This window comes from Passer montanus, unplaced genomic scaffold, assembly GCF_014805655.1.
Source record: "Passer montanus isolate IOZ18808 unplaced genomic scaffold, ASM1480565v1 scaffold106, whole genome shotgun sequence".
Classification (NCBI taxonomy): domain Eukaryota; kingdom Metazoa; phylum Chordata; class Aves; order Passeriformes; family Passeridae; genus Passer; species Passer montanus.
Genome location: NW_024357170.1, coordinates 1124784 through 1150314, shown reverse-complemented (window position 1 = coordinate 1150314; position 25531 = coordinate 1124784). Strand labels below are relative to the sequence as shown.

The following is a 25531-nucleotide window of genomic DNA, read 5'->3' as shown; positions in this document are numbered from 1 at the left end:
CCAAACCTTTGTTATAGCTATGAGACAGATGTCAAACACATTTTGCTGGTGGTGTGTGGTAGCAAGCAGTTGATTAAGGCTTCATTTCAAGAAACAGCCCAGGTTTGTGCACAGCTACTCCTCAATGTAGAGGCTGAATTAAACATGTGATTCAGTTAGGTTTGAAATAGGAAAGGACATGGAATCGTCAAATAATCCACGGCCTTAGTAGCTAAACCAGCATTATTCTTTACAGGCATCCAAAGGTGCCCAGTTTTCAACATCCAATTCCTTGGTACTGAGTTCAGAATCCATTACTATAAGAACACCTCCAATACCATCAAAAATCCTGAAACACAAGGCAAAGATACCCATGTGTTCCCAGTGTGACCTGCCACACAGTGGACAACTTTCATGGCCATTTGTCCTCAAAGCCTTCTGTCTGCTGACAAGCAGGATTGTTTTTTACACTACCACGCTGTGCAAGCCAAAATCCCAAATCTCAGGTGTCAAGGTGAATACAGGTGCTGCTCATAACATCAAGTAGGAAGCAGACTGGGCAAAAAAGTTTTGCTTGCTTGTGAAATCTATAGATAAGCAATGCTTTGGGGGTTTGTATTGTCATGATAATGCTTTCAGAAGTGTGTTGTGTAATGCCTGGAAATGTGTGAGAGCAGTTGGCTGACAGGGCTGCTAGCATGAGCTCTCTGTCCCCATATGAGACAATGGAGCTAATTAACCAGGGAATGTTCTCTGGCAGAGCAGGCAGAGGGTTTGAAGATCAGCAGAACCAATTGCTTTCAAGTGCTTTGCAGCCAGTGGTGGAAAATTACTGAAGGCATGGCAAAGAAGCAGAAGAGGGCAATACAAACCAGGCAAGATTCAAGAAACACTTGAGAACACTTGGCAGGTCGGAACAAAAGAAAGGCAGATTTGTAAAAGAGAGATGGGCCCAATTTGGTTGTGGAAGGATCCCAGATCATGGAGGAGGGCAGAAGGAAGCCATTGGAAAGGCAAGCCATGATAGCAAATCCCTTGCTAATGAAATCCTCACATTGGGGACAATTTACTTTTCTCCATTCAAGAAAGTAGCAAAAAACCTTGGACAATTTATTATTTCTGTTTATTTCTTGCTTTGGGTAAAGAACAGCAGTTAACAAGCTTATACAGCATTTATGTACTTTCTACAGGTGGTGCCTCTGAGACTATAAAAGCTGACAAAGTCAACTTAAGCATTCAAAAGGCTGGGGTGTTTTGGGGAACACTGCTAACACCAAGGGCTAAAGAAAGATGTGGGCCTTGCTTTCCACTTCTATTGGACGTGGGCTTCTTTGGAACACACATTTTGATCCATCTATGATGATATTTCTGTGTCTGAAAGCGAAGTAACTCATGAGACTTACCTGAAATAGAATCACAAAAGCCAAGCGAGCGGACAAGACTGCCCAGTACTGCTTAGAAAACTCATACTGGTGTGGGGACCAAGGTGGTTCTCTGTAGTCTTTGAACCTGGAGATGAAAACAGCTCAGTTATCACAGTTCCGGCAATTTTCTCCAGCACCAATTGCTGTGAATAATGTGATTTTCCAATCACAAAACCCAAATAATCAAATCCTCCAGATGTTCTTACTTCAACCCTTATTATGAAATACAACTTCAGAATTAGAGCTGGACTACCTCCACTGAATTTAACACACTCAGTCTGGTTTTCACAGCTGTAACCAAAATCAGAACATTCTTTTAATGTTTGAAATGTCCAGATTTTAGAGGATTGACAGAAGTCCCCATTATTTTATAATGTAAATTGACATAAATGTGCATGGAATAAAATGCTGAAATGAAAGCAGAGAGATAGTCCAAGGCATTTTCAGGCTGAAGGAGATAAACCTGCATTCATTTCACCCAAAACTTGATTAATTTAGGGAATAATTCAGCCCACATAAAATGTGACTCATGCTTTGGTGATTCCTGTCTTTGCATTAACGGAAGGGGGAGCCATGGGGAAGGCACTTCCTAAGTTAACTGTCTAGCCTTGGACAGGATAAAACAGAGCCTTAGTGGTTTGGTGTAAAGACTGTTGCTTTTAGTATTATCATCAATCATTTGGAAGTAAACAACAGGCTAATAAAAATCACAGATGCTCCTAAATTGGAAAGTCTTGCAAATAGCAGGAAACACAGAAAGCAATAAGAATTGGAGACAGGAAACACAATGAGAATGATATAGGGAAATGGAAAATAATTAAAAATAAAACACTTGAAGGATCTTTGAAGGGATAGTGTTTGAAAGTGGAAATAGCCTGGAGCTTGCAGAGGCTAGCAAGTTAGCACAAGTTTGAAATATGGCAGCAGGACAATGTATGACTTGTGGGTGTATCAACAAAAGTCACAATTGTGCTGGGGCAGGGAATTAGCCTTCCTCTGAACAGCCCAGGTAAATCCACACCTGGATTGCTGCATTCAGCCATTCAGCTGTGCACATTCCAGAGGGGTGGAAGTTAAAAAAAAAAAAGAAAAAAAAAGGGAAACCAAAGAAAAAGCAACAAATTGAAGGTAGTTCAGGAGAACAGTACAAGGGCTGAGGAGATTGACTCATTGGGAAGATTAAAGAGCAGCACATGTATTGCTCCACTTTGGTAAGTAACAGCCACAGTTGGACATGATAACCATGCGCAAATTGTGCCCTTAGGACTGAAAGGGATAATTTAGTGCTGTTCCCAGTGTTTGACTAGGAGTAATGGGATGAAATTAAGAAAGGGAAAATCTGTTTTGAATACCACAAAACCCGTCCTGACAGTAAGATTCATTAGACTGTGCAAAAGCCTCCGTTGGGGGATAATGGAGAAGGTTAATATATAAAATCTGTCAGCTTCAGTTTGCAGGTGCGCTTGCCAAAATTACCTTCAGGTTCTACCCACATGGTTTTGCATGTTAAATTACACATTTGCAGTCCATGCATCCTTTACATCCTGCTGCTCCCCACCCCCAAGAAACTGAGTCTGAAAGCTGGATGTCATTCTGCATGTGCTGCAGCTTCTGGAGACAAAGGACACAAGGTACACGAGCCCACAGTGAGGAGTATACCACTTTAAATTGGGGGCTGTGTTAATTTAGGGAAGAGCTCTCTGGGCTGTGTTAGCCCCTGGATGGTTTTGCTCAGCAGTGCATGCACAGGTCCTGTCTTAGAATTCCTGTGCTGTTCCAGCACTGCCAGATCCCCCCTCTGGTACTTTCCTAGATATTGTGGACTCCCACGTGTTGCTCAAATCTGTACGAGTGCTGCACCAAGGGCCAGAGTCAGTTCCCTTGAATTTAATCTGCTTGAACATCAAAACCAAAGAAAGCCACTCAGTTTCTTGTGGACGTTGCTGACCACTGTAAATCAATCCCAGTCTTGAAATGGAGCCCAAGTTCACCTGGAAGGGTCATCAGCTGTGGTGGGTTTTCCATTTAATGCATTTTGAGCTTCACAAACTATGTAAATGTTGCAGGATATCAGCCCCCTTGGAAATTTCACCTGGCTCATCTGGGAATCACACTGTTAGTGATGCCTTAACCTGCACTAGCAAATGATTTACGGTGAAGGAAAATGTTGCCAGAGCTGTAGATGAGGTAGCTGGGCCTCATCCCCATCTCCTTTTAAAAATTATTCTCTGCCACATGGGACTCCAAAGGGCCTTTTCTAACCCCTAGGTTCTACCCCTAGGTCTTTTTTCAAAGGATTCGATAATCCTTGTGGGTCCCTTCCAACTCAGGATATTCTTTGATTCTGATTCCCTCACCTCTTCAATGCTTCACTCCTAAAATATTTGATTCAGCAGGTATGGTAGGAACAGCAACCAACCAGTGCTGCAAAAGGATAAGAATATGAAGTGGTCAACGTGGTTGAAGAATAGAGCACAGAAAAGTTATAAGGAAGAATAGAAAAATGTGCACTGAAAGTAGAGAATTGTAGAAGAGGGAAAGCTGTTTGGAGAGAATTGAAGCCAGAGCTAAGACAAAAATGTTAATGTATTTCAGAAGTTTGTTGTGTGTGGTGAAAAAAAAAAGACTGGTAAAAAAAATTCTAACTGTATATAGGTGGAATTTCACATCAGTCCAAATAAGCTAATCTGTTTAATTTCCTTCTTCAGCTGGCCTTGAGAAGAAATTGGAGAAAACATCCTTAATCACAGAATCAGCAATGCAGGAGTACAAAAAAATCAGTCAGGGAAAAATGTTAGCATCCACCACTGATCATTAAGAATAGATGAGATGAATCCTGTAACATTAAGAAAATAAATTCAAAGACACTTTATACAGTTGCTGAATGTTGGAGCAGACCCATGTTAAAGCAAAAGTCCCTTGAATGACTCCATATCTGCTGCTTCCTTTTTTCAGTGTGACCAGTAGGTCTGTATATACTCCATCATCATACAAGGCTACAAGGATTAAAATATTCCATGTCTTAGCAAGATTTGCTTTTAATTTGCTTTCAGCTATACAAATGCCATTTTTCCCTGAAAGAAAAAAAGTAAAATTACAACTAATACTGTGCATCAGAACAGCTTTACAGCAACCTTTATTTGGAAGCAGTGCCAAAGAGTTCACAGCACTTCAGAAAATGCTGCTCTAAATAGTTGGAGAATGTATTCTGTATGTTCAGTGGCAGAGTTGTTTCTGGCTTGTTACGGTTATTTTTAAAATACCTTAATCTCTGGCAATGCCCATAAGGAGAAAAATGCAGCCTCATTACAACCACATTTATCTCCAGAGGTCACAGAAATCTAAGAATAAAAGAGGTCAGCTTGTTCCCAATGCATTTGCCAGAAACAGAAATACAGATTTTATTTCCAGCTTGAGGGGCAGTGTTTGGTTGCCTGTCTCTTGGGACGCAAGTTAGAGACCCCATACTTTATCACTGTGATAGTTCTGTCCAAAGCTGAGATTTTGATAAGATTCAAATGAGGCAGATGATAATGAGAAACAGTGTTTGTGGATGCTGACATATTTTCCCAATTGTCTCCTGATAAGAGAAATGTTCCCATCATTTTTTCTCACTCAGACTAACACATTAATTTTTTTCCTCTTCTCAGTTTCTTAGATGGTGTCATCAGTCAGGGAGCACTTTTGAACACAGTGTAGGTGATTCCCTTCTCCCTCTATTTGGGCTCTGTTGAGTATTTGGCCGCGTATGACCATACTAATGTGAGGAGTGCCTTTCACGCTGTTGTTAAAGCACATATTTCCAAACACATCAGCACTTTGCATCTATAAACAGGGGCCAGTGGCTGGAACGAGGTGAAAAGCAGCATAGTGAAAATAGCAAAATCACAGTGAAGTGGATCAAGATGCTTGTTGAAGGAAAACACATGCAAATTTAGGGATGAAAAATTAAAAAGTGCTAGAGTGGAAAAGCATTTCACATTTACAAATCTGAAAGTCTGGAGGTGCTGCATACTCTAAAAGGGAATACTTTGCTAACAAACAAGCCCCAGCAGCAGAAATGAGGAATTGCATAGCTCACTAGCTTATAAGTTACTTAAAATTTAGGAGTGCATTCATCTGTCCCCTGCTGTAGTCAAGGTGAGAAGGTAGGTTCCCCCCAAAGGCAATCCCAACAGCACTGCCAGAGTGACAGGGACAGATTTCTCTCCCTGTTTACCTTGATTCCAGTGAAGAAACTGGGATGTGTCATTTTGCGGGTTATAGTTGAGCAAGCTATATACCCCACTTGAAATCAGTGTGAAATATATTGCATATCAAAGCAAGGGATGGAAAACCACTCTACATTAAGACTATCCTTAAATAAATGGAAGAGGAACTTTTATAATTGTTTTATGCCATTGCAGAGACCAACACAGGGTGACTTCAAAGGAGTCAAGAAGGAAGGGGAGACAGGCTGTTGAGTATAACACTGACCCCAAGCAGATCAGTTTTGAACAGCTGGGGGTTATAATACCTTAAACCAGCTCTTTCAATTTCTGCATATTATTATAAAAATACCAAGTTACTTTGAAAGCTGTACCCACACTAGTGATTTCTCATACAAACTGGAACTACTCTATAGGTATCTAGTATTTGGGATATATTTTAAATGAAGTTGAACCTTGTTTCCCCAGCCAGAACAAATATATCTGAAATAGTAGACAGGTACATGGTGACTGCTGCAGGTTCTAAAGATAGGCATAATATACTGAAAACTCATATCTCAGCAAGTAAGGACTGAATTTAATAAAGACAGAGAAATCCTAATTCTAATTACTGGGTGACCATTTTAAAAAATCATTAATTTTAATTAAAGCTGTATCTTTCAGTAAAGAAAGTGTTAGTTTGCTTTTTTTCTGTGGATCAAGTCTGTCTAAATTATTTATTTTGCCTTTTAATACCCTGAAAAAAACCCTTTTAAAGACCTTATAACACAGTGAGAATTCTTTAAAGGCAGCACTTCCAAAACCACATTTTCAAAGGCACATGAATATTACTGAATACGTGGCCATATAAGTGAATTTTATCAATTCCCACTTGGAAAAATGACATAAGAGCCAAGGAAATTCCCTCGACTGTGCAAACTGTCCTTACAAGTACTTTACCTGCAGAATGAAACTTCCTGTGCAAACAGGGAGTTTTCTGGCTGTGTCCCAGCCTTGAGCTGGCTGACATTGAAGTATGAGAGGGTGTGATTGATGAAGCCATGCATGGTCCCATTCTGACTGTATGCATATTGATACATAAGGCGTGGGATGAAATCGGAGGTGACAGCAATGACAAAAGCCTGAGAGATGGAAAAACAAACAAACAAAAAAACAACCAAACAAACAACAGCATCATGAATCTGTGTCTCCAGGTTAAGTAATTCAGGGGAAAATGTTCACGTCCAGGTAAATTTGGAGTGGTGGTGAAGGCCAAAATTGGTACAGAATATTTGCATAATAACCGGCTCTGTCTCTCCAAGGGAAGGCTCAGCTAGGGAAGTAGCAAAAGCAATTAATGGACTGCACATTGCTCCAATTCTTTTCATCTCTGGAGCCTTTAGGAGGTTTATCACTGGTTTAAAAAAAACCTACAACAAGACCTAATAGCCAGTTGGTATAATTTGGGTTATATTTTGGTGTAGTTACACCAAACCTGTTGAGTGTAAATGTCCATTTTCCCCTCAACATGAGGATTTACACATCGCACACAGGGGGATCTCATGCTGGTATTAAACCTCATGAGACTGGTATCCCCTAAAACAGGTGTAATTGTGGGGGCAATCAGCCACAGAAATCTCTGCATCATATCAATAAGAATCTCTTTGATTTCTGCTCTGGACTCTCTCCTGTTGGAGCAGGTCCAGAGGAGGCCATGAGGATGCTCAGAGGACTGAAGCCCCTGTTCTATGGAGACAGGCCAAGAGAATTGGGATTGTTCAGCCTGGAAAATAATAGGATTTGGGAGGAGTCTTAAGAGCCCCTTTCAATGCCTGAAGACACTCCAAGAGACCTGGAGAGGGACTTTTGACAGGGGTCTGGAGCGACAGGACAAGGGGTAATGGCATCACACTGACAGAGAGCAGGTTTAGATTGGATATTGGGAAGAAATTTTTCTCTGTGAGGGTGCTGAGGCCCTGGCACAGGTTGCCCAGAGAAGCTGTGGCTGCCCCATCCCTGGCAGTGTCCAAGGCCATGCAGGATGGGGCTCTGAGCAAGCTGGGCTAGTGGAAGGTGTCCCTGTCCTTCGCAGGGGCCTTGGAATGAGTTGATCTTTTAATGTCCCATCCAACCCCAACCATTATACAATCCCATGATGTTTTAAAACTATATTTTGCTACATAATAATTTCCCATATCAATAATATCCATATTAGATATTAAGCAGAACTGGGCATTCAATATTTATTTTTTTCAAATGGGTATGCATATATTTACATTTCCTTCAAGAAAAGGTAGCTAATAATACTTTACTGGAATCCCCAGAAAATAAACTTTTCCAGAGTTTGATCAACACAGGAAATAATCAAGAATCATAAATCTGCAAAGTGTATTCAGAGAAAAACAAGAGGCTGCAGAGTTTTTCTCATCCAACACATCTCAGTTCTGGATGACAGAAGTCTGTGCCTGACAGTGAGATTATGGGGATGCGCAGGGTTCCACAGATTTCCTTCCTTAATTCCTGGAAACTGGAAAGCCATGAGTGAACAATGTGAACTCCACCCAAATGAAACAACACTGCCGCTCTTAGAGTGCTGTGATGTGCCGGGAGCTATTTTATTGAAGGAATTGCATAACACCTCTAAACAAGTTCTCCCTTCAGTATTGAAAATAACCTTCCTTTCTAAAGGGTTTTGATATCTTTAATATCTCTGGTATTATTCCATAACCTTAAAGGTATTTTTCAACGTAAATGATTCTATGAGATTATGATCTGTAGGCTAAAACCCCACTAGAAGCTATTAGGATTAAAGTCCTAAGGCATGAGGTTTTTTTATCTTAAAGTATATGGAGGAAAATTTTACCTAGGGAATGCATATAGCACAATAAACATAATATATCTGTATTCTGTTGCATTGGAGCAGTTGAGAAAATTAGATGCCACTTTTAAATTATGTTGAAGGGGCAATAAAATATGAACAATTATAAACAAGAAATTATAAAGAGTTTTAAATTACATTGAAGGAACAGTAGAAGCTCCCAAGATATGGTTAGAAACTGGTGTAACCAAACACTTACATTAATAATCACTGAAAGTTTTCCAATACCACTCAAGATGTTATACCAAATACCTGTAAGTGAAAGAAAAAACTTATTAATGGGGTCATTATAAATTTTCTTCTTTGTTTAATTGCATTTTTGGTCTTATCTTCACTGCAATGCTCTTTCATTACTCACCTATATCCTTTTCTCTCACTGTGTCTGGCCTCCTCAGCTCAGTAACAAATTTTTTTGCATCAAGACGAACCTCGATGATGTTGTTCAGAAGGGCAAAGACAGGAGCCAGAGGGAAGGAGGCAACAAAGAGCGTGACAAAGCCAAACTGGATAACTGGGAGGAAAAAAAACCAATGTTTTTTGATAGCTTCTGAAGGGAGCAGCAAATTGTTGATGAGCTTTGTGCATTACCAACCCCATAAAATTCCGCTTCCCATTTTGGTCCCAGGAATAAATATCCCAGAGTAGGGCTATGAACAAACAAGATTTTGTCACTATGGTTTATAAATGTTTCCAATAAAGCTTCAAGCTGCTAGCACAAGCACAAATCAAAGGAAATAATAAATTTAATAACGGACAAAGGGTTCCGAGCCTATTTTTCTGCATTTATACATAACTAACTGATTAGTCCATGCTGTTTCTTTCCTGTCCTTTTCCGTGTAAGGAAAATGATACACAATGAAGCAAAAGGAGAAAATCTACAAGGTGCCAGCTTCCCAGCTTCCTTTGCAAAACTTGGTGGCAGCCTGTGAAAGGCAAGAACAGAAGTGTCTCTGAGGAAGCAGAAGCCAGTGGTGTTGGACAGCACTTTCGTCCCTCCTTTTGCAACTGATGTCCTCCAAGTTCAGAAATACTCTCTTTAAATGGAAACAAAGGGGAATTTTATATAAATAAATAAATAAATATATATATAACTAATAAATCTGACTGTCTTCTACATCTCAGAGTTTAAAAAATATTAGCATAGAAAAAGTATTCATATATTTTAATACTCTATTTACTGTGACTTCTTTTTTGGCAAATCTCTGTATAAGTTCACTCTCCACTGAGGGAAGAATTGCACTTTTCTGAGAAAATAGCACAATATTCTGTGCACATAGCACAATATTATACTTTAAAATATTTTCCTTCAACATTGTTGTCACAACCTACAACTAACTCTTGGAACAGTTTCTCCCAGGACCTTCTCTTGCATACACCTTTTTTTTGTGTACAAGTCCTCAGATATTTCTCCTTTCTAATCTCAGGAGCAATATATTTGCACACAAAATTAAAATCTCAATATATCATTATATGGCCTTTAGAGTTTCATTCTTATTGTTTCATTCTGAGATCTCCACTAAGATGGAGCTTTTTTCAAAGCATACAAACATCCTACCCTTGAAATCATTCTTTCCTGACTATTTTATGTTCAGAGTCAGGAAAATAAATTAACAAGGAAATAAAACCAGATGTTAAAGTAATGTCCCCAAAAACTGTGAAATGCTTAGAAAAATTCATAGCCCCAAAATATGCCTTATTTGGTTGTAAGTGAATTTAGCAGGAATACAGCTGGGAGAATTCTGGAAAAAAAAAAAAAAACCAAAAAAAAAAAAAAAAAAAAAAAAAAAAAAAAAAAACAACAACAAAACAACAAAACAAAACAAAAACAAAAACAAAAAAAAACAGTATTTGCAATGCTTTAAGAATAAACCACACACATATTTGCTTTGATGTTTTTTTATAGTCCCTTCATTCATTGTCTGGGAAAATGTAGTTTAAATTTTTTTTCAAGTTCATGAAAAAATGTTCAAGGTATGCAAAGGACTTTTGGATAATTGTGTAAATATGTCTTCATAGAAAACTCTGAGCCAGAAGTGTTTGTGTGGCCATCTTGAAATCTCTTCAACCTTCTCAACTCCATTTTATGCAAGTGTAAATGATGAAAAAAGCAGGCAAGAAAGGCAATTCCAAAGCCAAACCCAGAATTTAGATGGTCTCATGCAACAAACTAGCAAACAATCATTAAATGGAGGAGTCTTTGAACAGCCTAAGCAATTCACAGGTATTTGTTGAGTGGGATCAGTGCTTCTAGAAACAAACCTGAATAGATTACAAAAGGAAGAATCTCTGCCCAGATCCCAGAATGAATCTCATCTCAGCATCCTGGAGTTCTGTGGATGCCTGTCTGGTCACACTGGAAATACTTAGAATACTTTTAGGACACACACTCTTCCATCAAGGACCGTTGACACCAGATGTCCTTTTTTTTTCCTGAAAAACTTGATAGTAACCCTTAAATACCCTTTTTATGTTCATATTTATGCCACAAGGTCTCCGTACAAAGCTCTTGACATGTCCATGTACAGGCAAAAGGCTAAAGAGACCTGTGCCAGGAGCTGGACTTCTGGCCATCCATCCTGTTTCATCATTTTCCTACCCCCTGGTAGGCCAGCCTGGAGACATGAGAGATGAGCACTGGCTCATGGCACAAGCTTGGAAATCAAACAATTGAAGGCTGGGTATAGCGGAAAGTAAGGGACATGGGAAGGATCATCTCCTGGGGCATCCAAGCAGGACCCTGGATGTGCTGTCACTGACACAGAGCCTTCATCCTTCTGATGAAGGAAAAAGCCCAAAGCACAAACTGGTGGTGCCTTTACTGTCTGAGTTGAGCAGGAAATAGGCCAAGGGCTCATAGACAGTGCTGGAGTTTCACAATACCTGATGCCACATCTGCAGCACCTCATCCAGCCCCAGGCCCAAGACAAAAACTCTGAAGGACAAACAGCATCCAAAGAAGTGTCTCAGGTCACAGCCCTTCTCAGAAATCCACTCTTCACAGAAGTTGTGCAGGGGCTGAGCAGAACCTCAGCCCAACAGCAACACACCCTGTCCCTCCAAGTCTGGCCTCTAAGTTATGACTAAGAGCACAAATCAAAGCTTTTAAATTATGGATCTGGAGGGTGTTCTTGTGTAAGGGATGCAGAATCAGTCCCCAGCACAAAAACTTCCATGGTGTGGATCACTTGTTCTACAAGATTTGCACGCCAGTAGTGTGAGTAACCCAAGTATCTTTTACCTCAAAGCCTCACCTAAGACAAGGTATTTATTTACAGTTCTGTTGCTTTTTTCCCCCCTCTTTCTTTATCAAAAATATCTGTCATAGGATCACGTGTTTCTGGAAGTAAACAGTGGAAAAATTATTTCTGTGCTAAGCAGCTTTCCAAATCCTAGGAAAAAAATTTTCAATATACAGAAAGGCCTGGCTGAAAAACTAAGGAAAAGGTGTAGTTTATAACTCTTCTGTAATAAATGTATGCAACAAGCCTACACACAACCAATGGTATTTTCAAAACCATCCTCATTACAGAGATTATAGAAAAATGCAGGTGTCTCTTTAGCAATTTTTTTTTTCATTTTTCTGCCTCACACATTGCCTTTTTGATGGCTTTTCCTGCTTTAGGGGAAATCCATCCAAATCTCTCAGATTAATCCTTATAGTAGTCAGTAGCTGCAGACTTTGGATCTAATATTTTTCTCCTTGTGCCATTGTTTTTAAAGAGAAGGTGGATGATGAAACCTTTTATTATTACTTCTCCTTGAGGAAAAATATTTTTAATCAATTGCCACATGAAGCTTGGACTCCTAGAGGGGTTAGGCTAGAGAGGGGAAGATCAAATGAAATAGGAATCTGAAAATCATTGCTGATTTCAGTTTCTTCCCAAGGAAACATGAGTGGTATACATTTTAGACATTCATGTGCATAATTTTGGTCTTGGAGCCAATTTAATAAAATTTCTTTCATTAGCAATATTTATTGCTACTTTAAATATTGATTTCTTGGCACATCTATCACTGCAGACCCGTTGCACACGTTGCAGACTTGCTGTTATGTGGAAGAGGAAATTGCTGTACATACTACCTACTTCGGGAATGCATATTGTATGGTATATTGGCCTGGGTCAAAAGTCTTTGCACAGTTTTGGAAGCAGAAAATGGTAAGGACAAATTTGACACATGTTGACAGTGACAATTTATGTTTCAGGATTACTTGAGCAAAATTTTCTGATCACTCAAACATTTTAAGAGTGTCTCTACTAAAAAATGCAGGAATATGTCAGTTAATAATATCAAAACAGTCATCAGAAATGTCACTGGTGCAAGTCAATCTTTGTGCAGATATCCTATTGACAGCCAAGCCTGCACAACAAAAAAGCTCAGCAGAGTCTGCTGGTGAAATCAGATTCAGACTTTCACCCTAAAAAATTAATCTTTATATCCATAGAATCATTGGGGATGCACAACAAAAAAGCTCAGCAGAGTCTGCTGGTGAAATCAGATTCAAAGACTTTCACCCTAAAAAATTAATCTTTTTATCCATAGAATCATTGGGGCTGGAAGGGACATTTAAATGTCATCTAGCCCAAACCCATGCAATGAGCAGGGACTTTCAACTAGATCCTGTTGCTCAGAGCTTCATCCAACCTGATCTGGGATGTTTCCAGGGATGGGGCATGCAGCACCTCTCTGGGCAACCTGTGCCAGTGTTCCACCATCCTCACTGTAAAAAAAATTTCTTCTTACAGCTAGTCTAATTTGTTGGCATGGACTTGAGTGAGTAATATTTTGCAGAAAGAAAGTTTCTGAAAAAAAACCACTTGTTTTCAGTAAACAGTCACCTTTCCCAAATGGGAAAATAGAGGAGGTTAAAAAATAACCAGTAAATCTTGCTATTTCTATGAACATACTATGATTTAAATGAGGGCAGGGGTAGGAGCGTGAGAAGGTAGAAGTCTCTCTAAGGCTTCAGGATTGTTCGAATAAGAAATAAAAACAAAAATGAAAGCAGATTTGAAATGGATATCCCAAAATTTATGTGGGGTAGTTATCATCAAAACTCCTTTACCTGTGGCTCATCATGCTACAAAACACATCTTGAGACTGCTCCAAGCACTGTCCCTCCGAGAAGTGCTGCTTTAATGGGATTAATTTGCTTCATAACAAAGTGCAAAGAGAATGTGTGATTTGCCATGTGGGCAGTGGGCCAAACTCCAGGTTTTGATAGAAATCAGTAAAAGAGATTGGATATGTGGATAAAAAAGGCAAGGTCTGCCTGTGACTAGGGTACAGCCTAATGAATGCTAGACTTGGAGGCAAGAGTCTTAGCTAAGACCCTTGCCCCCACCCATCCTTAAAAGTGGGAGCAGGACAAACCTGAGTGTAGTGACTACTCACACTTGGATACATAATCTGCTTGCTTCTGCATGAAACCCCATCACCGTCTGTATGGGGAAACCCCAAAGGCTGCAGCAAGCCCCATCTGCAGTTCCTCCTTCACCTGCTTCATTCCAGATTGCCACTGATGCCTGAGGGAGGTTGTCTGAGTAAATCAGTTTGAAAACTATGAAAGAAGTTCTGAAACAGCAGCCAGATTTCCCTCTTTTCCTTAATATCATGCCTCTTCTTGCATTCCAGTAACCTGCCTTTTTAAGCAATTCAGGAGGAGAAAAAAGTCTTCCTCTGGCCTCCTGCATTGCTTCCCTTCCCACTGTCCCCAGCTCAAAATTAGAGAAATAAATAATCTGCTGGGCTGCCTCTTGCAGCGTGATGCCCTTGACAACAATCCCAGATGACAGGTTCAGTGCTGAACTGCACCAAGCGCTTCCTGCCAGTGTGGGTGGTCTGAGCAGTGGATCTGACAGCTGAGAGCAAGGACATGGACCCAGGGCAGCAACCGGGGCTGGGGAGGTGCAGCTTGGCTTTCATCTGCTGCACATTTGTCTGCAAATCCCACAGGCAAGGCACAGCTTGGCAGACTGTGAGGCTTCTCCACTTGGGAAACTCAGCCTCCTATTGTAAACAAATGTTTAGATCAATAATTCACCTCTTCATTTTCCTGAGTCACCCCTGAGTGGCTGCAGGCTGAGGAGATCACCACGGTTTATGAACATGGCACAAGGGACTGATCTAAATGACAGGCTTAGTGTCCAGTGATTTATAACATCTGTAGCTTAAACCTTGATACTACAAATCAGAGGCATGGAATAGAATCATAGAATATCCCAAGCCGGAAAGGAACCATTGAAGGGAACCATCAAATATCACAAGTTGGAAGGGAGCCATCGAAGTCCAACTCCTGGCCCTGCACAGGACAGCCCAAGAATCCCATCATATTCCTGAAAGCTTTGTCTGGGCTCTAGCAAGCCGGGGGCTGGGACCACTTCCCTTGAACAGTCCTGCTTTCTCCTTCCCTGCCTCTGCAGGGTCTACTCATGGGGCAGGTACAGGGCTGTGCTCCCCAGTAGAAGAAAAACATGGACACACTGCAGTGAATCCACTGGAGAGCCATTAAGATGGTTAAGGGATGAGAGGACCTGATGAACAAGGAGAAGCTGAGAGCACTGGGATTGCTGTAAGACAGGAAAAAAAGGCTCAGGGGATATTACCCATGTGGCCGGCTGAAGAACCCAGAGCTAAAACCTTCTCAAGGGCACACAGTGAAAGGACAAGAGGCACAGGGCACCAATGGAAATGTAGGGAGTGCAACTTCAACATTAAAAAATCCTTGGTGTGAGGGGGATCAAATACAGGAAATGTTGTTGAGTCTCCATCCCTGGAAATATTCAAAACATAACTGGAAAGTCTCTGAGCAACATCCTATAGCTGATCTTGCTTCGAGCAGGAGGTTGGACCAGCTGATCTCCAGAGATCACTCTCAACCATAGCTGCTGATTCTGTGGCCAAATGGTTTCTATGCACTTTCCTCAGCTAGGAACACTGGAATCTGGCAGCAGAAGCATTAACAGATACTGGGATTCATTATTATTTCTCTGTTGGCACTATGGTAGTCTCATAGCCCTGTTGGCTCACATGGAATTTCTGCAAACTATGTGTGCTGGGGTATTTTTCCCCCTCTCTCATGACCACTTCTGACATTCAGTCCTATGTAAAGCCATGGTTATTGCGGAAAGGGAAAGGAAATTCTGAAAACTTACTCATTTCCATGTATTCTGGAGTCAGCCCAGTGAAAGGTTCCAAGATGTAGTCAAGATCCCATTGCTGAGGGTCCTTGGATTGCTTGGTGTCCATTTCTTTTACCTCAGTTCTTTCATCCTTCAGCTTCCTAAAGAGCTTCTTGAGCTTCCTGAGGAACAAAAGTTCAGATCAAACCAAGTCAGGGGTTTTTTTTTCCCCCTACAAGATTTGCCCCAAGTCTTTGCACAGCAGCACAAAATTAATCCTGTTTTACTTTGGTGCATCACGGGGAGTTTACATCACCCTGGGGAAGTTCAGATGTTGTTCATTGACAGGTACAAGCTACTGGAGTTGAATCCAGTACTTTATAATATTTTTTCTCTCTAGATGCATATTCCAAGGAGATCTTCCTGAAGATCCTGGAACCTAAATAATATTAGTAATTACTTCTCTCAAGAACAACATATTGAGTACTTCTCTTTTAACAAAAACCAAAATGAAATGGTTTCATTACACATTTTCACTACAGGCACACTTTCATCTCAATATAAAAATTGGGAATTTCCAGTATAATAGAATTTTAATGTAAAAAATTACCAGATGTTCATGGGTTTCCCAGAAAAGCCGCAGCTGCCCCATCCCTGGAAGTGTTCAGTGCCAGGCTGGATGGGGCTCTGAGCAACCTGGGATAGGGGAAGGTGTCCCTGCCCATGGTGGGTAGTTGGAACTGGATGAGCTTCAAGGTCCCTTCCAACCCAGGACATTCTGTGATTATGGGATATTTCCAAACAAAGAGGGTGCAAGAATGTACTGACAGTAGAAAAAGCAATATCAAACACTGTCCCCTGAAATGGGGATACAAATTTAATGACAATGACAAATAAATTAGAGTAAAATTAATGATTTCTAAATGAAGAGTTAAGTTTTCCCAGTGTCTCCCCGGCCCCAATGATATTTTAAACACACATGCATCAGCAACTTCATGTTATTTTACACACTGAGAAATTCCCATGGAAAACCACAGTAGAATGAGGTATTTCTTCATAATCAAGGCAGCAAAATGCAGTCAAATTAGCATAAAATAGCCAGATTTATACTTATTGCATATCTTTCTTTTGCAGATGATATTTATCTTCCACAGAAACATACAGCACTATTTTACAGTTCTTCACATATGTGCCGTGAGTGGAAATCCAGACTAATTCCAATGATTTTTTGCCAGTAGTGTAAGCAGGGCTCTCCCACAGCTTGTGATAAACCCTTTGAACTGTAGGTGTGTGGCCTGGATACAGGAATATTTGGGAGAAGGGGTTTTCCTCCAGACCTCCAAGAAAGCAAAACCACTTTCCTGGACCCTGGCTTCAGTGGCAGGGCAAGGCTGAGGAACAAAAGCTGGCAAACACAATAAAGGCTTTGCTGTGTGGGTTTATTGCTTCATTCCCAAATTTACACTGAGCCATGGGATCACTGTGTTCCCACAGTGACTGAGGAAATTCTGCACCTACCAGAGTTTACAGGACCTATTTCATTTCATCACCAGTATGGAGGAATTTGGGATTGGAAGACACTCTTTAAACAGGTCTAGATTGCATGAAGCCCTCTCAGATCCTGGATCATTAAGTTTCAAAAATCAACAGGACAACTCTTTCTTTTGTATGAAGCGGAAGGAAGATGTTGGTAACATCTTTTGTATGAGGTGGAAGAAAGTCTGATGGTAACATCATCAGTGCTTTGGCATTACTGGTAACCAGGACACTCAGATTGCAGTTTTAATGAAAGAGTGGGGGTAAATTTAAACTAATTCACTAGACAGAATTAGATGAATCCTTACAAAGATCTTTTACCTCCTACATCATGCAAATTCAGCCATTTCAAGACACCAGATTCCCTTCTCCCCCTCTGCCTTTATGGCAGCCAAGGGAACTTGTCTGTGACAGAGGTGATGTAGCATTCAGAGGGTAGCAGGCTGGGGCAGGATTTAAAACAATCAAAGAATTCCCAGGTGTTCTTCCAACATATCCCAATTAATTGCCTAATGTGAGGGGCTCTCAGAGGATGGTGAACAATAGGTTCAAGACAATGCTAATTTCTGTTCCAATGAAATGATACAAGCTATAAATGTCCCTCACACTTCTGTGGGCAGGTGAGAGTGAAGATGATCTTCTTGTCACGGCACAGCAGCAGCTGAGATAAAATTTGTGTGTGTTTAGATGTGAAATCTGTGCACGTGTGACCTAATCCTTCAGCTACAGCACCACAGAATCGAGTTCTGGAGTTTAATGCATACACACACCTCCCACGAGAATCCAGTAACTAAAACAATTGTTGTTGTTTTTAATGTTTATTTGGGAATACACCAAAACCAGGGCTCAGTTGCTCAGAATAATTTTTAATTTTTCATCTGGTTATCTCTAAGCCAGGCATGATGAACAGCACCTTTAACCATTTGGAGTTCAGCTTTGAAGAGTGTCTGTATGCTTCTTTTTATGTACTTTTTTTAAAGATCAACTGACTGAAAGCAAGCCAAACCAATTATTTCAAATTTTCCACAAAAAACAAAAAGTACCTTTGTTTCATATCCAAGCATGTGAAGTTTGAGACCACGCAGAAATGTGTCAGAAAGTTACAGGAACAAAGAAGAGGGATTTGCAGGGTGTTATTCTCCAGCTACACAGCAATAGGGCAATGAAAATGAGTTTTGCAGAACCCTTTATCTGTACTTATGATTGTGATGCTAAAACTGAGTATGCTTTTTAAATGCCTTTGTTTGAAGCCTGCTCCTTAATTACCCAGATCAATTTTTTTTTTAAAGAAAACTGACAGAAAAAGAGTTCTTTTAGCTTCTGATTTGGTCCTGCCAGGCAGCCCCTGGTAAGTTTGCCCATTCAGGATGAGTGTCCCAGAAGCTTTGTGCTGAAGAGGCTCATGCAGCAAAGTTTCATGATTCCACACAGATCTGGGCAAAGAGGGAAAACTGTAGAGCTGTAGAATAGCCATTATTTCTGGTCATTTTGCCAGGGTCATTTTTCCAGTGAAAAAGCAAGGTGCATCCTTAAGGGAACTGAACAGCATGTGAGAATAATGAATGCAGGATGAGAAGGAAAGAAAATTACCAGTTTTCTGTCAGGCTGTGTCTAGAGCAGCTAAAAATGACATTGCAGCTTCTCACATGGGAATGGCACCAAATTATTGTATTAGGTAAGAGATGGGAACATGGTTGAATTATGCTGATTGTAATTCCCAGTATAACCAATAAGCACTGCATTATGCACATTGACAAGCATCTGAAGTGAGCATAAAATCACTACCTGTCAATAACCCTCAAGATTTTGAGAAAAAAATATGATTAAAAGAGAAAAATTAAGCTCCAAGTGATCCTGGCTGGGCTGTAAGTACATGGTGATTAGATGAAGACTCTTTTTCAAAAATCAGAGAGATTATTCAACAGTTTCTCTATTGATACAGTAAGAAGGAGCAGCTGGATTTGGGGGATCTGGGGGAAAGAATGGTGATGACTTGGGAAAAATGAGAAATTTGTGGAGTAAGTGAGAGTGGAATAGATAGAGGCTGAAGAGGTGGGACATCTGGAGGGCAGGTTGAAAGAGAACAGATGCAGGAAAATTACTTTGTTGGCACAAGTGTTTGTGTCTTCAGTGGCTGTATAATTGGGATTGTTCAGCCTGGAATAAAGAAGGCTTCAAGGGGACTTAACTGAGCCTCCCGATGCCTGAAGGGAACCTATGGGAAAGATGGAGACTATTGACAAGGGGATAAAGTGCAGGAAAAGGGGAAATGGCTTCACACTGACAGAGAGCAGGTTTAGATGGGATATTGGGAAGAAATTGTTCTCCGTGAGAGTGCTGAGGCCCTGGCACAGATTGCCCAGAGCAGCTGTGGCTGCCCCATCCCTGGAAGTGTCCAAGGCCAGGCTGGATGGGGCTCTGAACAACCTGGGCTAGTGGAAGGTGTCCCTGCCCATGGCAGGAGCTTGGAACTGGGAGGTCTTTAAGGTTCCTTCCAGACCAAACCATTCTGTGATTCCATGATTCTGTGAATACTTGCTAGAACAGAGATGCATGTGGAGGTTTTACATGAAAAGACAGAAAGCCCCCAGAATCCAGCTGCCAGGAACAAAGGGTTATTTATAACAGGTGGGTTTTTTAAGGCTGTCCTTCCAGTTGATGCATTTTGATCTGTAGGATAATGGAAAAAGGTTCAGAGAGAAAGCTAAACAGAAAAGATTCTTAGGTTGAGTAACTGGAGCACTTGTATCTGGACAAAAGGAAGAGCAGTGACCCAGGATCTTGTACCTTGCTTGTAATTTTCTTTCCTGCTTTTGGGACAGAACCCTGAAGATCCAGGCCTTTCTTCAGTCATATTCCTACAGTCTGTTCACATAAAGAAACACCTTCTCACATTCACAGGCACAAGAAGGAAGCAGGGGATGAACAAAAGTATCTCAATTTCTTGTTCTCCCAAAAATTTTGGTACAGCCATGCTTCCTTGGCATACTCAGATATCCTGGATTCTACAAGAGTTTCAGTTGTGTTTGGGGTTTATTGGTTTCTCAATCAGAGGAAAACAACAATAAAAAACAGGAAAAGTTTAAAAAAAGGAAAAAAAACCCACCCAAACCTTTAATTAAGAATAATTTAGTAAAGGTGAAAAACAACAAAAGAGATAATAGCTTATGAAGGGTGTATTTAAATGGATTTTATTAACTCTTGGTATTTTCTCATCCAGCATATTTAAGTATATTTTGAAGAAACTGATGGAAATTGATGCTGAATAGAAGGGCCACAACCATGACCTCAAAAATTCAATAGTTTTGCTGTTCGCTTCAATAGGGCCAGGATTTTACCCTAAGGGTTTAGCACCAAGGTCAAAGACAGAGAGTAATAAAATAACCACATGGATGAGTTTTTTCAGTAAGTTCAGAAAAAAACAGAACTGAATAAAAAGGGTCTTAAAGGAACTCTGGGTTAAGGCTTTCAAGCCCTGCAGCCTTTTAGGGTCAATTCCTGTGGCAACAGTAAAAGTATGATGGTATGTGACACATCTGAGTGAACTTTGGCATATTTACATCTGTTAAACTTGTGAATTCCAGCTCCACAGAACACACATTTCCATTCAGGAGGGCTCCATTTTCTATAATTCAAATCTTGTTGCATTTACCTAGCTGGTTTGCTATAGCTGGATGCAGAAATCTAAAAAATAAATCATGCATGGTTTAGGAGATCAGCAATTAATCTATCATAGCTGTGGCAGCAGTTTCTACAGAAACTCTGAAGGAAAAGCAAAGATGTGTTCCCAAAAAATGCAGGCTGCCATCTGAAGTTTCCCTCCTCACACAGTACTGACCATGGATAAAGCAGAATGAAGATGTGGAAAGATGCTTTCCAATTCTTTCCAGTTTGGGGTTCTAGGAACATAAAGGATGACTGCTGCTTACAAACTTACACTATCATCTACTTAGCACTATTTTTTGAGGAGAAAGAGAAGAAAATGGGATTTGTGATTTCTGCAAATCAATTAAAATGCCTTGGGTTTTCTGGTGAATGAAATTAAAAGATTTCCTGAAAAAAAAAAACCAAAAACAACAAAACAAACAAAACCTTGAAAACCTAAGATTTCAGCAAGGAAGAAAATGTTTGTCATGAGTGCCATCAGATAACTCAGCAGATAAGTGATTCCGTGTTACAGATGTGCAGGGGACAGCATGAGATTCTGAGGACCAAATCACCATATTTATGATATCCCCTTCTGTCTCTCCACATGGAAAGGTTGGTGGCAGCACCTGGACTCTGCCCACAGTGAAAATGCAGGGAGCCAATGGAAGAATCTGTGTTATTCACCCTGGCTCTCAGTCCCTCCAAAGAGGTACAAGGCAAGGGGGAATTAAAAATGCAGCTGCTGGTACCTTTGAGGAACCAGCCCAAACCAGTGCAGTGGTCTATTCAGGAACAGGAGGCTAACTCTGATTTAATTAAGTGCTCAGTGATTCTTCTGGTGCAAACAGGTCCAGGGAGAAGGGCCAAGTCCTACAGACACACACATGATTTTCTTGGGAATGCCAACAAGCAAAGAAAAGCAGATATGTTTATTCCAAGATGACAAGATAGCATTGTGACTGAAATGAGGAATTTATCTAGGAAGGGGAGGATGAAAGGATGATTGTATTTAAACTGTTTTAAAAATTGAGGCCACCACAGTTTGTTAAATGAAGGGTGGGGGAGCAGATCTGAGGGAGAAAAATTAGATTAAATTATTGCATTCTTGCACCAAAGAGAGGGAAATGAAAAATAATTGGACCTGACTTTCTGTTTGGACTAGATCAGCCCATGCTTTCATGAGTCAAAAATAATAAATACAGTATTTGCAACATCATAAAATTCCCATTTAAAAAGTCCAGTAGCAGTAACTTTTTGGAAGATGAGAAACAAATTACAGCAGGTTTACACTGAGAAAGCTTTAAGCCTTCAACATGTCAGATATTTTGGGAATGATTTACCCCCTTTTATGAAAGTAAAATGTAAACTCAATGAGATGCAGACAGAAAACAGGCCTTTCTATTGAACTTTGACACAAGAATAATGAAATCATCCATAATCTATGTCTGATTTGTTTGGGAATTTTTTTCTCTCTCTCTATTTAAATTCCTTGCAAGAAAAAAAAAAGTTCTTGCTGAGAAAAGGGAGGAAAAGAGCTCATTTGAAATATGTCATCTTTTAAGAATCACTCCTCTTGATTTCTAGTTTCTATCATCACAGCCTTATGGATGTGACCTAAAACCTGCTGACACCAGAGTTGGAAGATTCTGCCTCATTTCAGTGAAGGTGACATGTCTAAACCAGACTCTTAACCTCCAACGTTTCACAGGCCACTGCCACCACAAAGCAAACCTCCCAAGAGACAGGAGCAGGACTTTCTCAGTGGATTCCCAGTGCCTGAATATCCTCTTGGCACTGGTGAGAGACAGGGAGATTTTTCCTGCTGTATTTGCAACAGGGACCTGAACGCTGAAGCAGTCCATGGCAGAAAGGCACTGAGCTGTCAGTGTCTCTGCTTGCTCCTGCATCATCCCAGAATGACATAAAGGCACCTTGGAAACATGTGGATTTCATCCCCAAACCCATAAAATTGTCATAGATCAAGTAATAGATTTTAACATCTTTTATGGACTACTGCTTTCCCCCACGCTATTTCCCCTCCACTTTGTGCTAATTTGTATTCAATGCTGTTGTCCTGAAAGCTTCTTTGAAACTTCCCAGGAGATCTATTATACCTTGCCTGTTTTCCCTGGTTTCTAAAATTAATTTAAATCAATTATTTCATATATTCCATCATTTTATTTAAGCCATTTAGTGAAGATATAGCCAATTATTCAACATAAAATACAACCAGATCATTTCACCACAACCGAAAATGTGATTTATCATCACATTCAATTAGAACCCACTGAAGGCAGTGGCAAAAGTCCCATTTAGCTGAATAAGGATCAAGGCTTTGATTTACTGTGCCATAGGAGTAACACATAATGGAAAAGGCCAGGATACATACGGGATTCCAATTTCAAAGAGATTGTTTTGAATCAGTTGCTTTCCAAGCATGATAATGCTCAGCTGAATGCAGAGTTCCATCAGACACCCTCCTGGAGCACACTGCAATTAAACAAAACCAGAGAGTGGGAAGGGATTAAGAGAAGTAATTTTAAAATACCCACGCAGTGTTTCCATGTGCCCACTGTCCCTACCACCACTTTTTGTGGGATCATGGAGCTCATAGATTACTTCAAATCTGTGTTTGACAAGGTATTTAATCTACACTCATAAAATTCCATTATAGAAAATATGCAGAGCTCTGAAACAACTCACGGTGCCCTGGGGTTCCTATATTTCCTTTAAAAATATTTACTATATAATCAATGTAATAAACATAATGCAGAATCACCAATACTCTTCCAACCTGATGTCTCCCGGGGGAGAAAGAAAACCTTCAATCTTGCAAAGACTTTTATGTCAGCTTTATTGTCAGACCTTGAGTACATCTCTCAGCTTTCAAGGGAATACCCACAGCAATCCCCTTCATGAGGGGATTAAAAAAAAAAAAAGTTTATAAGTTCAGCACAAAATGGCTCCAGGTTTTTAAGCTATTAAAATTGCCAAGCTTCCAGCAATCTGCAGAATGGGAAGCCAGATTCATGCTTCCCAAGGACTTCAACCAAATCCTGGAATGTTTGTGCCTTAGTGCCCAGTTGTAAAGCACAGAAATGGTGAAGCTTCACCTAAGAAAGACCATGAAATAGTCAAAACTGCAGAAAGAAAGAATACACAGTTGTCTTAGATGGAAACCCTGGGTTTTGCATATTCAAGTTGAAGATTTGACCTCTTGTTTTAACAAGTGCTTTCTATTTTTCCCCGGTTTTCTGTAGTCCACTAAACACTGTACACATATTTATTTGTGTAAAGGATTTTATTTGTGATTTGAATTTCATATGTACTTACCTCTTCCATCCTATAACCTTCAAACACATACACATAATGACCAGGACGGCCAACAAACCTGAAAGCAATAATAATATATAAACTAGAATAAAACCAGAAAAATAAGCTAATATTGACACCATGATTTAATATAAAAACACGAAAATAAGTTAACTTTGAAATCAAGATTGTTCATTTGTATTAGTCAAAATATTTCAGAAGTTGCTTTTTAAACATGAATTTTCAAGGGCTCGGCATCTATTCAGCTTTGATTATTTGAAAGAAATAGGCCTCTACAAATGGTTTTCTATTACATCTGGATAAAATTATTTTAATGAAATATTTTTCAGAAATAAAACAATATAATTAAAAACACCTCACTTCATTAGAGATGGCGAACAAACCTGGGGACATATATCCTAATTCACATTCTCTTACACGTGAACAATTGCTTGAATGGAATTATTTATACATCTGTACACAACTAAGACTCTTCTGGCTACACCAGGAGAAACAATGATTTTGACTTTATTCGAGCCATACAACACAAAAATATGGTTAAAAAAAGAGAGAATTTTGTGACTTTTTTTCATTGGTGTCTTACAATATTTGCAACTGCTGGCAAAATGCATCATTAATCCTCAAATGAAAGGTGCTGGATAAGATTGGTGAAGAGCAGAGATTAAAAAAATTTACAGACCTCAAAAGGAAGAGCACAATTGTAGGACACAGAATCCAGAGGATGTTTTAAACGGGTTTTTTGCCAAAGTTTTAGCAAAGAATCATTTTAAGCTTCTCATTCAAAAACATGTGGATGACTGGGTCCCAAAAGAAAAGAATTCTGAGCCCATAGGAAGTCACACTTATTTAGCAGGACAGCTGAATTAGCTTTTTGGTCAATCACTTCATTTGCCAGTTGACTGTAGCTATTTCTTAATTTGATATGCAAGAATAATGCAAAATATTGTGAAAGTAATAGAAAAAAGAGCTCCATAATTTTAAATTAAATAGGAAGACTTTTCTTTGCTAAATGATGCTTCAAGGAAAATTTGCTAAACTGTGGAAACTTACAGATAAAGCCTGTAAGCACCACCATTTGTTATAAAAACTACACTTATTTAAAAACCAAAATGAATTATTAACTTTAGATAACCCTTCAAAGATATTTTTCAGAGCTGGCAAAGATGACCAGTCCCAGGCCTTTGTGCCCATTTTTATACACAGATCCACTAATATAGACACATATATAAAAACACATATAAACACACACATATATATATATGTAAAGGATATTTATCCTACCTTCCTTTAAAAAAGGCAACATAAAAAATTGATGCATAAGAATTCACAAACTTCAATAGGAATGCCTTCAAAATCAGTCTTTCCTCAAAAGTTTTCTCTGTTTTTGGTATTTCTGGGGGGGAAAAAAAGCAAACCAGAGAACTG

At 39.8% G+C, this 25531-nt stretch overlaps 1 protein-coding gene across 1 annotated transcript in view; it reads right to left on the bottom strand.

Moving 5' to 3' along the window:
- The window catches only part of ANO2 (anoctamin 2), a 142748-nt gene that overhangs the window by 1339 nt on the left and 115878 nt on the right, over positions 1–25531 (bottom strand). The window contains exons 16-23 of the mRNA XM_039720454.1: positions 25388–25499; positions 24107–24164; positions 23163–23263; positions 15623–15771; positions 8827–8979; positions 8668–8720; positions 6551–6732; positions 1383–1488 (exon numbers count right to left, since the gene is read on the bottom strand). Of these exons, the coding sequence (XP_039576388.1) occupies positions 1383–1488; positions 6551–6732; positions 8668–8720; positions 8827–8979; positions 15623–15771; positions 23163–23263; positions 24107–24164; positions 25388–25499 (914 nt within the window). The remainder of the gene's footprint in view (positions 1–1382; positions 1489–6550; positions 6733–8667; positions 8721–8826; positions 8980–15622; positions 15772–23162; positions 23264–24106; positions 24165–25387; positions 25500–25531) is intronic.